This window comes from Canis lupus, chromosome 3 (genome assembly GCF_011100685.1).
Source record: "Canis lupus familiaris isolate Mischka breed German Shepherd chromosome 3, alternate assembly UU_Cfam_GSD_1.0, whole genome shotgun sequence".
NCBI lineage: Eukaryota > Metazoa > Chordata > Mammalia > Carnivora > Canidae > Canis > Canis lupus.
The window spans coordinates 15,005,875-15,020,507 of record NC_049224.1 but is presented as its reverse complement, the minus strand read 5'-3'; the positions used below and the strand labels follow the sequence as shown (position 1 = coordinate 15,020,507).

At 34.8% G+C, this 14,633-nt stretch overlaps 1 protein-coding gene across 4 annotated transcripts in view; it reads right to left on the bottom strand.

Annotated features, from left to right (window-relative positions):
* The window catches only part of KIAA0825 (uncharacterized protein KIAA0825 homolog), a 382,383-nt gene that overhangs the window by 275,734 nt on the left and 92,016 nt on the right, over positions 1-14,633 (bottom strand). For all 4 annotated transcript variants that reach the window (XM_038532321.1, XM_038532323.1, XM_038532322.1 and 1 more), the window contains one exon: positions 2,756-2,917. In XM_038532321.1, the coding sequence (XP_038388249.1) occupies positions 2,756-2,917 (162 nt within the window). The remainder of the gene's footprint in view (positions 1-2,755; positions 2,918-14,633) is intronic.

The window sequence follows — 14,633 nt, the reverse complement described above, 5'->3', positions numbered from 1 at the left end:
AAACCATCAAGTCATGACCCAAAAAAAAAAAAAAAAGGAAATATATATAATAATAAATATTTCTCTCTAAAAATACTTCTATGTCTCTACAAAATCTATTGCATCATATTCAAATTACTAAGAGCACTGCCAATTTAGCTAAATTGACAATATAGTGGTAAACATCAAAGTAAAAAGTAAAATATTTAATTATCTTTATATTTTCTCTATGTGATGTTAAGCCCCTGGATATTTTTAAAACATCTGGACAATAAGAAAAAAAAAAGCCCTCATTTTCATCGCATTGTTTTGGTTACATGGACATAGTAGGCAACTCTTTCCAAGATCTTTATTAGCAAAATATGCTCCAATTAAAAGAAACACACAGGAAACCAAATGACTTGATCTTTTTCCCCCCTTATTCCCTCCCACACAAGATTTCCAAGCAAAACATTAACTATCAGGTAACTTAAGATGCATTTGGTTTCTTTAATCATCTGTTTCAAGGAATCTTTTCCTTCCTGATTTAAGAAACCGATGCTTTTGATAAGAATTGATTAAGTTTTTCTTGACGAATTCCCTCATAATCATTCTTTTCAAGAAGCCATTTATATAAAGTTATGTCACATTAAGTCAATCTTAGCTTTGTTATAAGAAATATGAATTTCAACAATGAGGAAACATATATCATATGGGGATGGTCTAGTACTTAAGACATTCTTACACCTGTCTTTTAAAATTCCTTTCACATACTTTGTTCAAAGACCCACAACCATGCTTCTATAATACATTCTTATTAATGGATTTGAAGTTACTTTTATCTGCCATGCTGCTTATATAATAACAAATTTGGGTAAGGTAGACTGTTGTAGCATAATTATATATTTTCTCTGTTGATTTTATTCAATAATGGTAACCATTTCCCTCAAATATATAGCATTTGCAAATCACGAGATTGCTCAATTTTAATCTAAATAAGTCTTCTTTTTCCGAAATTGGTAATATCAAACCTTTGCTTCAATTGTTTGCCATTTGAGTTTTGTATCTTTATAATACTTTTCTAATACAATTATAATTTTGAATTAATGCTTCCCTTTAAAGGAATAAAGTTATTAGAATTTACCTAATTTCTCTAGATCCTGGTCTAGGACCAAAACAGTATGAGTCCCAAGAGGTAAGAGTCTAGATGTGTTGGGAGTCTGCTCTGTTTCTTGATCTACACTTCAGAAAAGATCTGCTAGAGATGTGGATGTGAGATGCAAAGTCTTAGCCAGGCATTATAGATGAGTAGCAACACCAAGTGTCAACTGCTGAGGCACCAAGATGTCAATCAAAAATTAGCATGTCATATTGATCTACTAGATCTTTCTTCGACCCAGTCAGTTTAATATATAGGACCCTCTAGGGTTCCTATTATCTCCTAATTAAATCTATTTTTCCATTCTGTCTTCTAATTTTCATATTTTCTGTCTTATATTTATATTATTTTCCTATTGGACTTTTGTCAGCTTTAGAAACCTGAAATCCACCTCAATTTTTCTTCAAATTCTCTCCAAAATTGAAAAAATGATCTACTTTATAATTTTACAGTGCTACTAAAACTTAATCTGACACAGAGAAGGGCGGTAAGCCATGCCTAATATAAAAGAAACTTCAACCCTATAACGTTTCCAACATTATTTACCCAGGCAAAATAAACACAAAAGTAAACATATTAAAATAAATGTAATTCCTTACTATGAAACTGGGTTTTGAAATTTTCTGATTGATTGTTAATCATTTGGTTCCCTCACTTTGTTTTGCAAATGCAGCCACCAACTATATTTATTGTCCTTAAAATGATACATGGTATCATGTAAAAGAGAACTTTCTGATATAGATGAAAATATTTGTAAGTAGAGATATGAACATATTTTAACTATTATGCCTTTGAATTTCACCTCTAATGTTAGAAATATTATTTTAACATACATGGCATAGGTTTCTTCAAAAGGATTTTGCTAAGACTAAAAACAATAGGGATGCCTAGGTGGCTTAGAGGGTACAAAGAATTCTTTGGAATTCTGCGATCCAGTCCCACATTGGTCTCTCTGCAAGGAGCCTGCTTCTGCCTCTGCCTATGACTCTGTCTTCTCTCTGTGCCTCTCATGAATAAATAAATAAAATCTTTACTAAAAAAAAAGGCCTAAAAACTGTATAAAATTAGAATTACTTTTATAACAGCTCACCTTTATTGTGACCTACTAGACGTTCTTTTAAATACATACACTAAATCATTTAATTCTCACATACATAACATATTGAAATTTGAAGCATATAACAGTAAAAGAAAACAAAGAGAAAGTTAGTTTAGTCCTACACCATTATTTTGAAGATGAGAAAATGGAGTCTAAGAAAGCTTAAATATTTCGCCCAAGGTCACTTGGCTGCTACTAGCAGAAGAGGAGCTACTAGATCATCCAGTATGCTTATTTTTTCCATAAGCCAGGCTGCATTTCTCTGAATATAAAAAAAAAAAAAATTTAATTTGATTTCATCTAAAGATCATTATTCAGAATTGTATTACAATGCTTTGTCAATTACAATTATAGAATTTGCCACATATATGAGATAGAAATGTAATTTTATGGTGTGTATTACATTTAACATTTATTTAAATAATTCATGTAAAGAATTCTATCATGCATTTTTTTTTCAAGTAATGGTACAGATTCAGCAGCAAGAAGTGAAAACAGAGAGAATAGATTTACAAATTTAAACAAAAAAATCATGTTACCTGAAATATTTCTGGGTGTCCTCAGTGATACAAATATTTCTTCCAATAATTCTTCAACATTTTTTTCCAGCTCCAAGAAAGATTTTATGAGTTGCGATAAGAATTTGAGTTTATCTAAGGAGAGGAAAAAGTTTCTTCTTTTCTGTGGGCATTCGGGAGTAACTGTGGAAAGAGATCAATATTATCATATTTGTACATTTTACTTGTTTTCTCAGTAAATATTGAAACAATCTATGTGATTCCATAAGCCATCAAAACTAATAAAATCAACAATTAAACCAAATTTGTTTTTTAAGAAATGCATATAAATCTCCTACGTGTCTTTTCTTTTGGGAAGCTGGAGAGAAACATTCTGTTTGATGCAAATATGCCAATTAAATAATTATATTGATTCTCAGAGTTATAAATAGGAATGTGATTTGTTTGTAAAATCATATCTTATATAGTTCTGTTCTTTAAAAAGTCTGGCATGACTTGAATCTAGTCATGAGGAAACATCAGGTAAACCCAAATTGACAGAAATTCTACACAATAGCTGGTCTGTACTCTAAAAGTACGCAAAACACAAAGACCAGGAAACGTTTTAGCCAAAAGGAGTCTAAAAGACGTGATAACTAAAGTTAACATGATTGGTATTTTACTTTATTTGATTATAAAGAACATTATTGGGTTAATTTGGTGAAATTTGAGTAAGGTCTACAATCTAATGCTCTTATTTCATGATTATTAATTTTCTTTCTTTTAAAAAAATTTTTTTTTAAGATTTTATTTATTTATTCATGAGAGACACAGAGAGAAAGAAGCAGAGACATGGCCAGAGGGAGAAGCAGGCTCCATGCAGGGAGCCGGATGTGAGACTCAATCCCGGATCCTGGGATCACATCCTGAGCCAAAGGCAGAAGCTCAACCACTGAGCCACCCAGGTGTCCCTGATTATTAATTTTCTGATATGGATAACTATACTGTGGTTATGAAACAGAATGGTCTTGTTTTTAAGAAATACACACTGAAGTATATAAGGACAAATATACGTAATCTATTCTCAAGGGAAAACATGGTTTTCAGAGAAAGTGGATGCAAATGTGGAAGCGTGCTAAAATATTAACATTTGAGGAATCTGAGTATTTTTTGTAAGTCTGAAATTAAAATAAAAATTTAACTTAAAAGAAAAAATGAAGAGACAAAGGATATGACTTTTTAAGACCTTAGAAGCATTCCTCTGATAGCATTAAAAAGAAGTAACTTAGTTGTTCAATCTAGACTACATAACTCATGAAATCATGGTTAAAAATAACTTCGGTCTAAATAATTGTCATATCAATTTCTTTCATAAGAACAAACCAACTTAAAATAAATAAAGGTTGATTTTTTCTCTTTTATAATTAATGCTGTTTTCTCTTATAATTAAATCACACCACCACTTGAATATAGAAAAATACCTCTAATATATCTAAAATATCTCTAAAAATACTCTAAGCATATAGAAATTAAACTGCCCTCCCCAAATGGCACTTGGGACCAAGTTTTCAAGGATTTAAAGAATTCTTCCTTTATTATTGTCACTTCTTAAAACATGTATTTAAGAACTATCTTGAGGCTTAAAGACAAATGGGAAAATTTGTAAACTCTTCTAAAGAAAGTGTAAAGTGCATTTGGTAAGAAAATACTGAGAATGCCAATTAAAAATAACGTAAGGTCTGGTGATTCCAAGTGAAAAAACATTGCCTTCATCATATGGATTTAAAAGGTAGGTTCCAAAAGCAAACCAATTTAATGGGTGATTCACTTCACTCACTCAAACTTTTAAATGCTGGCATCAGACTTTTAACCATAGGATAGAGGTTTTTACTGAGGGTAAAAAATGTCATGGTACCTTTGCAGATGATTTGAGAGAGACCTGTCAGCCAATTTAAACTGGAATTTAGTCCTGTTCTTAAAGAGCAAAGCAAGGCACACACACACACACACCCATGAGTACCTACAAAAACTATTTCATCTCTAAATTGATGTTAGACCCACATACATTAAAGTCTATCTGTAAACAGCCCTGCTCACACCCATCATTCTTCCACAGGCGTGCTAGAGAACACAAACATGTACAATCAGCCTCTAAGATTTTGCCATGAAAATCATGATCCAAAAATGAAAGAAAAGAGAATAAATATATTGTGAATCATTTAGCTGTTGCTCGATTCTCATTTTGCTTGTTTGATTTCTTTTAAGCTTTGTTCATATGGTTGGAGGGACTGATTTAGCTTTCTAAATCTTAACCATGTCCCTTTGGAACTAAACTATTTATAAGCAACACTTTCAAGACTTTAAGAATTCTTCCTCATTCTTTAATAGTTAGCTAGAAATTAAGAAGGTTTCGTGCAGCTCTATTTTAATTAGAAGTACTGTATTTATAAAGTAAACAAAGAAGTACCCCTAGTCCCAAAAAATCTTTAAGAGTCAAAACACTATAACCTGAGTGCTACTTGTTTAAAAATTATATAGGGTCTGAGGATTCTATATGAAGAGGTCTTACCTTCATGATCTGGATTTAGAAAAATCTTGTATTCCAGAAGTTAAACTTTAGTGAATGGTAAATCTATTTCCATTCAATGCATCTTTTATAACTTAATAATGAAAGAGGACAGAATAATATGTATGACCTAAATCTAATCATTTTTGTTCCAAAGAAGCAATGATTATGGTAGTGGTCCATTAATTAGCAGTCCTTATTTCCTATTACTATTAGCTCAGTGTTCTCCCAAGGGCTACTGTGAAGGTTCTTAATTTATGGAAAAATAATTCTGTGATAAATTCATTTTGTGAAGGTCCAATTAAAGCAAAATTAAACACAAAGGATGAATAGCATAGCTCAAACTTGTCTTATTTTCCCCACAGTATCTCATAGGACTAGAGTTCTAATCATCACATCTTAGGTCATAATTTCTATTTGCCTATACATACCTATTTTTCTGTTCCTTAGACTCTTCACTGTCAACCAAATTAGGAAAGGATTTCCCCTGTACATTTATTTTCACTCAATTAATCTTTCTTTCCTTCTTCTTTCACCATTCTGTTTGTTCCTCCCCTCCAACTCACCTTCCTAGAGAACCTTATCTGGATACAGTCTATTCACTTTCCCCTTAAACTAATCTGGCCTTTCTCTGTTCTTTCTTAAACACTATGCAAGTGTCTTCCTTCAGGAAATTTTGGACATACAGGCTTATACACAGGCAACTATGTTTAGCTGGTCACCAATCATTGGCATAAAATATGTGAAATAATGATTTTCACTCTATTACGGGATGAGCTCTATGGTTCTTAGAAAATACGAAATTCTCCTAAATCCTAATAATATTATAGATAAAAGTTAAATTGGCATTTTAGGGTAAGATTTTTTTTTTTAATTTATTTATGATAGTCACAGAGAGAGAAGGAGAGAGAGGCAGAGACATAGGCAGAGGGAGAAGCAGGCTCCATGCACCGGGAGCCTGATGTGGGATTCGATCCTGAGTCTCCAGGATCGCGCCCGGGCCAAAGGCAGGCGCTAAACCGCTGCGCCACCCAGGGATCCCAGGGTAAGATTTTAATTTACCATCAACTAACAAAGAATAAGTCCATGTTGAGGGTATTTTTTTACTCCCCTATGTTATTTTAATAAAAATTTTTCTAAAACATAATATAAAATTCCTTGCTTTCTTAGTGTTTAGAACATAACTTAAAGTTTTCTTCATGACAGAGCTATGATAAAAGTTACTTTTTATGTGCTGCACTGAAAAATGAATGTCTGTCCTCATCAAAAGGCATATCCCAAACTTCATTTGAAAAGGATTCTATGATCAAATAGGTTTAGGAATCACTACATACTAAATGCTACTTAAAATGGCTCACAATGCAAATTAGAATATTAAACACTGTAATTTTATAATAATGTAAATTAAAAAGAAAACAATGTTTCTCAAACTTTTTTGATCAATGAACACCAGTTTACCAACAAATCTATTAACTTTTGGGATTTTTCTCAAACAGCAATGCCGTTGAGGGCACACTGCTCTAGACCACAGCACTCCTTGAGAACTGTCTACCCTGTAGTCTTTCCTCCCATTTTAGATCTCTAGAGGAGGGTTCTTGTTGCTATTTGACTGATTTTACCAGTGTATGCTTTCACTTGTAAACTATGCTCCTGACAGCATCATAGTATTCTGCAGACCTCTTTGAGAAACTAATCAAAGCCTCCTAAATCCCTATAATTAACCCTCTCGTTGAAAAACAACAAAAAGCTACTACAAAAACACAGTTTCAGGGATAAACAGAACTATGCGAAGTCCACTGTGGCTCTCATAGGGCTCTGTGGTCCAGGAACTCCTGATTTGTTAAAAATGCTTAACCCTTGGCCATCACCAAGTGCCTTTTAAGCAAGTGCCCCAACTCAGTTTTCTGCCCATTGGAGTTTGAGACCACTGCCTGAGGGGGCCATGAATTCTAGCTAAAAATTTTTATGGCAGAAAATTACTCTCTAGGCATCAGAAAATCTGGGGATTTTGGTCTTAGCAAGTCAACCAAAGAGGTGCTATTATGTAAAACATCAGTAACTTAAAAAAGAAATGTTCCGTTTTTTTTCTGATTCCTGATTTTTAAAAAATTCTGGAGGGAATATGGAACAATTGTAGGAAATTTCTAAGAGCATATCCTACACATTTGCCCAGGCAAAAGAACTGCTCCTAGGAAAACACTCAAAGAAAAGTTGTAGTTTTATAGGTTCTTTCATCACAAATGTGAAAAGATTTCCATGAGGCCAGAGATTATTTCCAGTGTATTCACCACAGTTTGTCAAGAATACAGTATAATTTCTTACACGGAGTGGACACTATAAAAAAAAAAAAAAACTGGTTAAAGAAATAAATATATAAAATACCACAGGTCCTAGGAATATCTAGGTTTGACTTAGAACAATGAAAGATTTTATACCTATTCCTGAAATGCATTTTCAAAACAATAAATATAGATCTAAGCCTGGGAATAAAGAAACAAATATATATTTAAATAAATACAGTATTATATAACACTCTTTTCAGTATTTAGTTAGACAAAGAAATTTGGAGATTATTTCTAAAATAGAAAATGTGTGCAAAAAATATAAAATCAATGATAAGCTAGGAACTTGATAGAGCATATCGATACAAATGACTCTAAAATAGATTTTTTGTGTGTGTTTTAAAAAAATTTACAGCATACTTCGGGTAACATTATGTGTCAACTACATTCAAGTTTTTTAAAAAAGAGTATACTTTAGAAAAATATTGTATGATGAAATAAGTCACAGATATTCATAGAACTATTGTTCTAAAATTAAATGAAACCCTTTCTCTTCTCTCTCCAAATATATGTGTATATATAGATATATCTCATAATATACATCCATATGGATGTATCACTCATAAAGAATATAGACTATAGACTCTACACTGAAAGGTGTTTTGCATCTCATGACTAATAGTCATAATATTAATTCCATTCTCTTGTAGCAAAATTAGGGACATTGAAAATAAATCTTGAGGGACATTAGGGCTCCTCGCATTTGATCCACAACAAAGCAGTATTTGGAGTAATTATCAAAGTCCAGCTAAATCAGACAAACCATAAAAGTACAGGTAGTTGCTGAAAGCACACGTATTAGTTTTCAGAACCATTAGCAACAGAATTCTTGTTAATAATAGCATTAAGATACAGGAGAAAATGAGAAGCTCGAAAATCAGATAATCTGAAGCTGGTGGATCAGTATAATAGGATAAAAGAAACACATTTCAGTTTTCCCAAGAAAAATGAACACTAGCCACTCTATTATTGTCTGTAAATGGATCCATTTTCAGTGAGGAAGTTTTCTTGGTGCCACCAGAAAAATGATGTAAAAAAGAGGTAATGCACAAAAGCTACTGGAAGTCTCATTATTCCAGATGAAGTTCATGACACAATCCAAATGGAATATATTTCTTCCAGTAAAGAAAACTTGTTAACAATATTACAATAAGAAGTCAGCAGGGACCACAGAGGAACAAATAATAAGCAGTACTTTTTTCAGTACCCAAGTTACTTCCCCAAAGCTGATGGGACTTTGGAGCAAACTGTTATTCCAGAGGCCAGAATGAGTGTGGTGCCTCCTTGAGTGCCAGCTTCCACGAAGCCACATTGAAGAGGAAGGAACAGAATGCAAACACTATGTCCCCAAGTGTGTAAAAAATCTTCTTTGTCACATTAGCCTAATAAGTACATGGAAAATCGGAGGCAACATTACAGGCACTGCTTTTTGTCATATTAAAGAAGAAATTAAAGCTGTTTTCCCCTTTCTCTTCAGCATTATTTTTGTGGCTTTTAATCATTTTCTAAATATCTACAACTAGGAAAGCATTTGACATAAAACTATGAAAACAGGATTCCTACCTTAGTTTTCAAAATTGAATTTATTATTTCTTATCTCTTGTCAGGAAGCTTCCATATGTGGGACCCAAAACAGACAGGGTTAAAACTATAAACTGAGAAAATAATGAGTGACGGAATAAATTACTGGAAGGATGAAGTGTTTAACTTTGGAGTGAAATGCAACCCAACACAAGCTGAGTGTGTGAAAATTTAGACACCCCGCAGGTAAGTGTCAGGACCCTTTTCTATATGGTGAGACAATAGAGAAGGAACTTGAGGGAAAGCTGAACTTCATAAAGGTTCACGAATCTGGGGTACCTGGCTGCTTCGGTTGGTAGAGCATGCGATTCTTGATCTTGGGGGTGTAAATTTGAGCCTCATGTTGGGTTTAGAAATTAAATGTATTTTTTTAAAGATTTATTTATTTATTTGAGAGAGCACGCCCCTCACACAAGCAGAGGGGCAGAGGGAGAGGGAGAAGTAGGCTCCCTGTTGAGCAGGAAGCCCAATGTCGGGTTCAATCCCAGGACCTTGGGATCATGACCTGAGTGAGCCAAAGGCAGATGGTTAATGGGTTGAGCCACCGAGATACCCCAAAATTACTTAGAACCTTTAAAAAATTCTTGTAGGGGTTAATGAATCTGAATTTGAAATCAGAAAACATTTAACTCTTAGAAACTAGAAGTTGGACTACTCTGTGTCTCTTTGTCTTTCCCAACTTCCGTATCCCCCCAGTCCCATGTTATATTTTATGGAATACTGTTTCTGGTACCACAGAAGCACAAGAAGTGGAAGCATGGAGTAGCTAACATGTGGAATTATACGCCATGTGGCCTGGCTTCAAATCTTGACACTACTTCCTACCAGCCATGTGACTTTGGACAGTTACTTAGTCTATGACTCAATAGTGCATTATGTTTTACTGAGTTAACATAGTAGAGCAGTAACTGAGAGGGAGTAAGTGCTGTATAAATGTTGGATATTATTACCATCTCCTCTGAGAAGCCTGCCCTTGGATCCTAGGCCAACTTAGCTTCCTCTTCGACATGCTCCTTCCTATTTCACCTCACATATAGCTTCATTTTAGCACTTACTGTGTAATTATAAGTTTAAACTGGGAGATGTGTCTGTGAATCTCCTAAAGGTTGAGAACCTTTCTCCCCATTACTGCATTCCCACTACTCATCAGAGTGTCTATATGAATGAATGATTTCAAAATGATACATAATGTTGAATGTCAGAGACAAAACCAACTGCTTTTAACTCATTTTATTTGGCTTCATCTCTTTCCTAAACATGTTTCTTTAGTAAATTACTAATGTTAAAAGAGTTTAACATTAATTACTATATGCCAATGTGAACAGGAAATATTTTGGGGAGAAAGAACAATAAGCATATCAAGAGATCTTGTTTTACTATAAACTACTTTAAATATTTTTAAATATTTTATTTTAAATATTACTATTTTAAATATTATTTAACAGACTCAAACATCTCTAAGCTTAAACACTCACAAAGTTGTGTGATAGACCACTCCAAGACCTGCCACTGCTCCTTTGCTATGTGGGTCCTTCCAAACACTGGTTTTGATTTTGTGTAAGGCAATTATCTTTGTTAGAATCTAAGTTATGCACCCATGTTCACAGAAACAATGTTTTGAATATAGCTCTGGGAGATTTCCAGATCCTTTGAGGCCTTAGGGTTCTACTGATCAGCTTGAGGCCCTCTGCCTTGGTCTGTTTGACTTCATGAGAAGTAGGTCCATAGGTCTCCCTTCCACTATAGAGACCCACAACCCCTAGTAATTCTACTTCCCTTTGCAAGCAGGACAAGTCTAGTCCAGCTTCTACCTTATAATCTCCTCTTCAAACTGGCTATATGATAAAATAAAAGGTCTCCACATTAACACAGATGACTAACTCTCTCACCTGCTACAACACAGGCTCTGGGTAAGTTGGGGAGATAAACTGAAGAATAACTACTACCCCATCCTCTCAGGAACTTAAAAAAACACACAGATCAGTACTAACGGAGCACTGTGTTGACAGTCATATATGACAACCAAAACATTCTGTTATATAAAAGACTGAGTCTCATATACTTCATCAGCATTTTTAAAAAGATTTTTATTTATTTACTTTTTTGAGACAGAGAGACAGAGAGAGACAGACAGAGAGAGAGAGAGAGAGCACAAGCAGGGGATGCAAGGGGCAGAGGGAGAGGGAGAAGCAGACTCCTGGCTGAGCAGGGAGCACGACCCAGGGCTCAATCCCAGGACTCTGGGATTATGACCTCCACTTAATCGAATGAGCCACGTAGGTGCCCCCTTCTGCATTTTAAAAATCTTTCTTTGATTGTTTTAGGCCAAGATAGTTGTCATACTTAATTTTGCCTCCATTGACAGGATCAGTATTCCTGATCTAAAGGTAAGTAGACAGAGTGGTATAGTGGGTTAAGCATCTGACTCTTGGTTTCAGCTCAGGTTAATGATCTTAGGGTCATGAGATTGAGTGCTGTATTGGGCTCTGAGTTCAGTGTGGAGTCTGCTTGAGATTCTCTCCCTCTCCATCTGCTCCTTCTGCTCCCTCATGTTCTCTCTAAATAAGTAAATAAATAAATAAATAAATAAATAAATAAATAAATAAAGGCAGATAGACATATGGACAGAGAGATTTGCTGCATCTGAAATAAATCTTATGACCCAACAAGAGCCTCCACATGACAGGGAGGCTTACAGTTCCCTTTGGAGGGGCCCACACAACAAGTATCTCCTTGCTTCATGTAGCAAGAAAAACCTAACCAACACCAGAGGATGGAGTCACATTAAACCTATTCTTCTGGGTCAATGAGAAAGACTGAAAAGAAACTGCTTCTATGATTACCCTTTACGATTCCCAGGCCAACACTGGCTCCACTGGATGTTACCTAAACGTACTGCTAAATGATAACAAATTCTCCCACACTCCATTCCATCTTCTCTGGCAAAAGCTGGCAGTATTACATTAACAAGGGATCAGACTTCTTGCTCATTTGCCAAGGGTATAATGCTTGTAGCCCTCTCCTATTTTCTGCCTTTCTTATTTTGTTTTTTTGACTGAGAACATGAGAGAGAATATCCGACTCCTGATGTGGCCACTATTAGTTAAAGATGCTAATCAAAGAATGGCTTACATTTGAATCCAGCCAAAATTGAGAACTGTACCCAGGGCAAATTTCTGAATATTTTCCCAGCTGACTTCTGTTTTATGCTGGTTTAACTCCCAGTTATACTTAGATAATGCTGACTCTTTCAGGGAACATCTTAATAAAAAGACATTTCTAGTGTAATGAAATGAGGTTTAAATTCTAAGGACTGTATGCTCAATGGCACATTATTAATGAAGTATCTTCCTAATATCCCTTTCTTAGCCTGAAATTTTGCTGAAGTTCAGTTAATTATATCTCTTATCATATGTGTTACTTTCTACTATCATGGCCAAAAATTAACCAATAGAAAAAACTTAAACTAAATTAATAATTCATTTTTACTATAGTCTAAGGTTGTATCTGAGAATTGATATTTCATTTTTAAAGGAATATACCATGACAGAGATGTTACATTATTGGCTCTTAATATAACATGCTAGAAATTAATTTTAAAAATTTAACACTGGAATAAAAATAATGCCATCATCAAAAAGATGGATTTAAGTTAAGACACCTGCTGAGCGTGTGTGCTTCCTAATATATTTTCTAATTAAATCCTAACCTTTCAAAAGAGATTGAACGTTTTTCCTCTTTTATACTAAAAAATAGAGAGTAAGATTTTCTTCACACTTTCTGTCAGGTGGGCAAATTATAATGCCTATGAATGTATGTTAAAATTAATATGAAAAGAGATAGCCATGGTGATAAGAGCAATCTCTCATACCAACCCCAGGAAGTTGTAGTCATGAGCTCATTATTCTAACAGAGTAGGGCAGGCCTTAAGACTTTGGGAAGCCATTTCCCAGGCGTGACAGCACCTCATACAGCAAATTTTATGGATAATTTTACCTTTTTAGCTGCCTTCCTCACTGAAAATAGTTATTCAGACATAAAGGCAAAGTCCTATTTCCTTCAAACTTCCAATTGGACTTTGGAGAATCTTGGTGGCAGATACCACTTTTTAGTCTTCCCTCAAGACCTATGAACTACAAAAGCCATGTTTAAGTGGGTTTCACTTGCTAATTTGACCAAATATTTGCCTTGTGCCTACAATGCTCAAGGCACTATGTAGGGCAGCCCAGGTGGTGCAGTGATTTAACGCCGCCTTTGGCCCAGGGCGTCCTGGAGACCCAGGATCGAGTCCACATCGGGCTCTTTACATGGAGCCTGCTTCTCCCTCTGCCTGTGTCTCTGCCTCTCCCTCTCTCTCTCTTTCTCTCTCTCTCTCTCCTATGTATTCTCATGAATAAATAAATAAAAAATCTTAAAAAAAAAAAAAGGCACTATGTAACTCACGACTTGTGGTGACTAATACCACAGGAACACAGTGAGATCCAAAAGCAAGATGGGGGTGACTAACATGGGTCATGCCTCACACTGTCACCATCAGCTCCTGTGCCCCCAACCCCTGTCTCTCCAGAGTGAACTCATTTCCCTTTATTTAAATAAATGCATGAAGAAAAGCATTAGGTTTAATATATAAGAAAAAGTCAGAGCTAAGAAAAAGTCAGAGCTAAGAAAAATCCATGGATAAAAAACTCATTGAAGAAATGATCGGGAGTTGATGATCATCCTGTTTTGATCTAGATGGTCAATACTGGGCTCTGTTGTTCTGTTAGGATTTGTTTCATGGGAATATTTTTTAATTGAAAAAAAAAGCATGAAAATTACACAACTAGATTGTTTTCTTGAATATACAAGCAGATCTTAAATGTATTTGATTTTGACATTTAAAACATAAAATTGTTCAATAAACACAATATTGTAGAATTCAATTTTGGGTCCAGGTTTACTGGCGGCTGAGTTGTGATAAAGGAAGGCAGACAAGAGTATTTGGAAAGAAAGAAAGGCAGTAAGATACTGGCAGGTGCAGTGCCCTCCAACAGTGGCTGGTGCATTACAGTCTGTAAACTAATTTGGCCCTTAGCCTATCTTGGTATGGTCTGTGAGCTTAGCTGGCTTTTTCTTTGAAAATGGATGAGGGAAAAGTCAAAAGGAGAGTATGTAATGATATGTGAAAATTGTATGAAATTCAACTTTCAGTATCCACAAAGTTTTGTTGGAACAAGGCCATGCTGATTCACTTATTGTCTACGTCTTCCTGTGCTATAATACAGTCAGTAGTGAAGACACAGACTGTACGGCCTGCAAAGCCTAAAATATTAATTCTTTATCCCTTCACAGAAAGGGATGACCTCAGCTCTAAAGAAGTAGAAAGAATGTGAAAGAGTTATGGTCACAGACAAACTGGCACACAAAGGTAGAAACCATGGTTAGAAAGGAA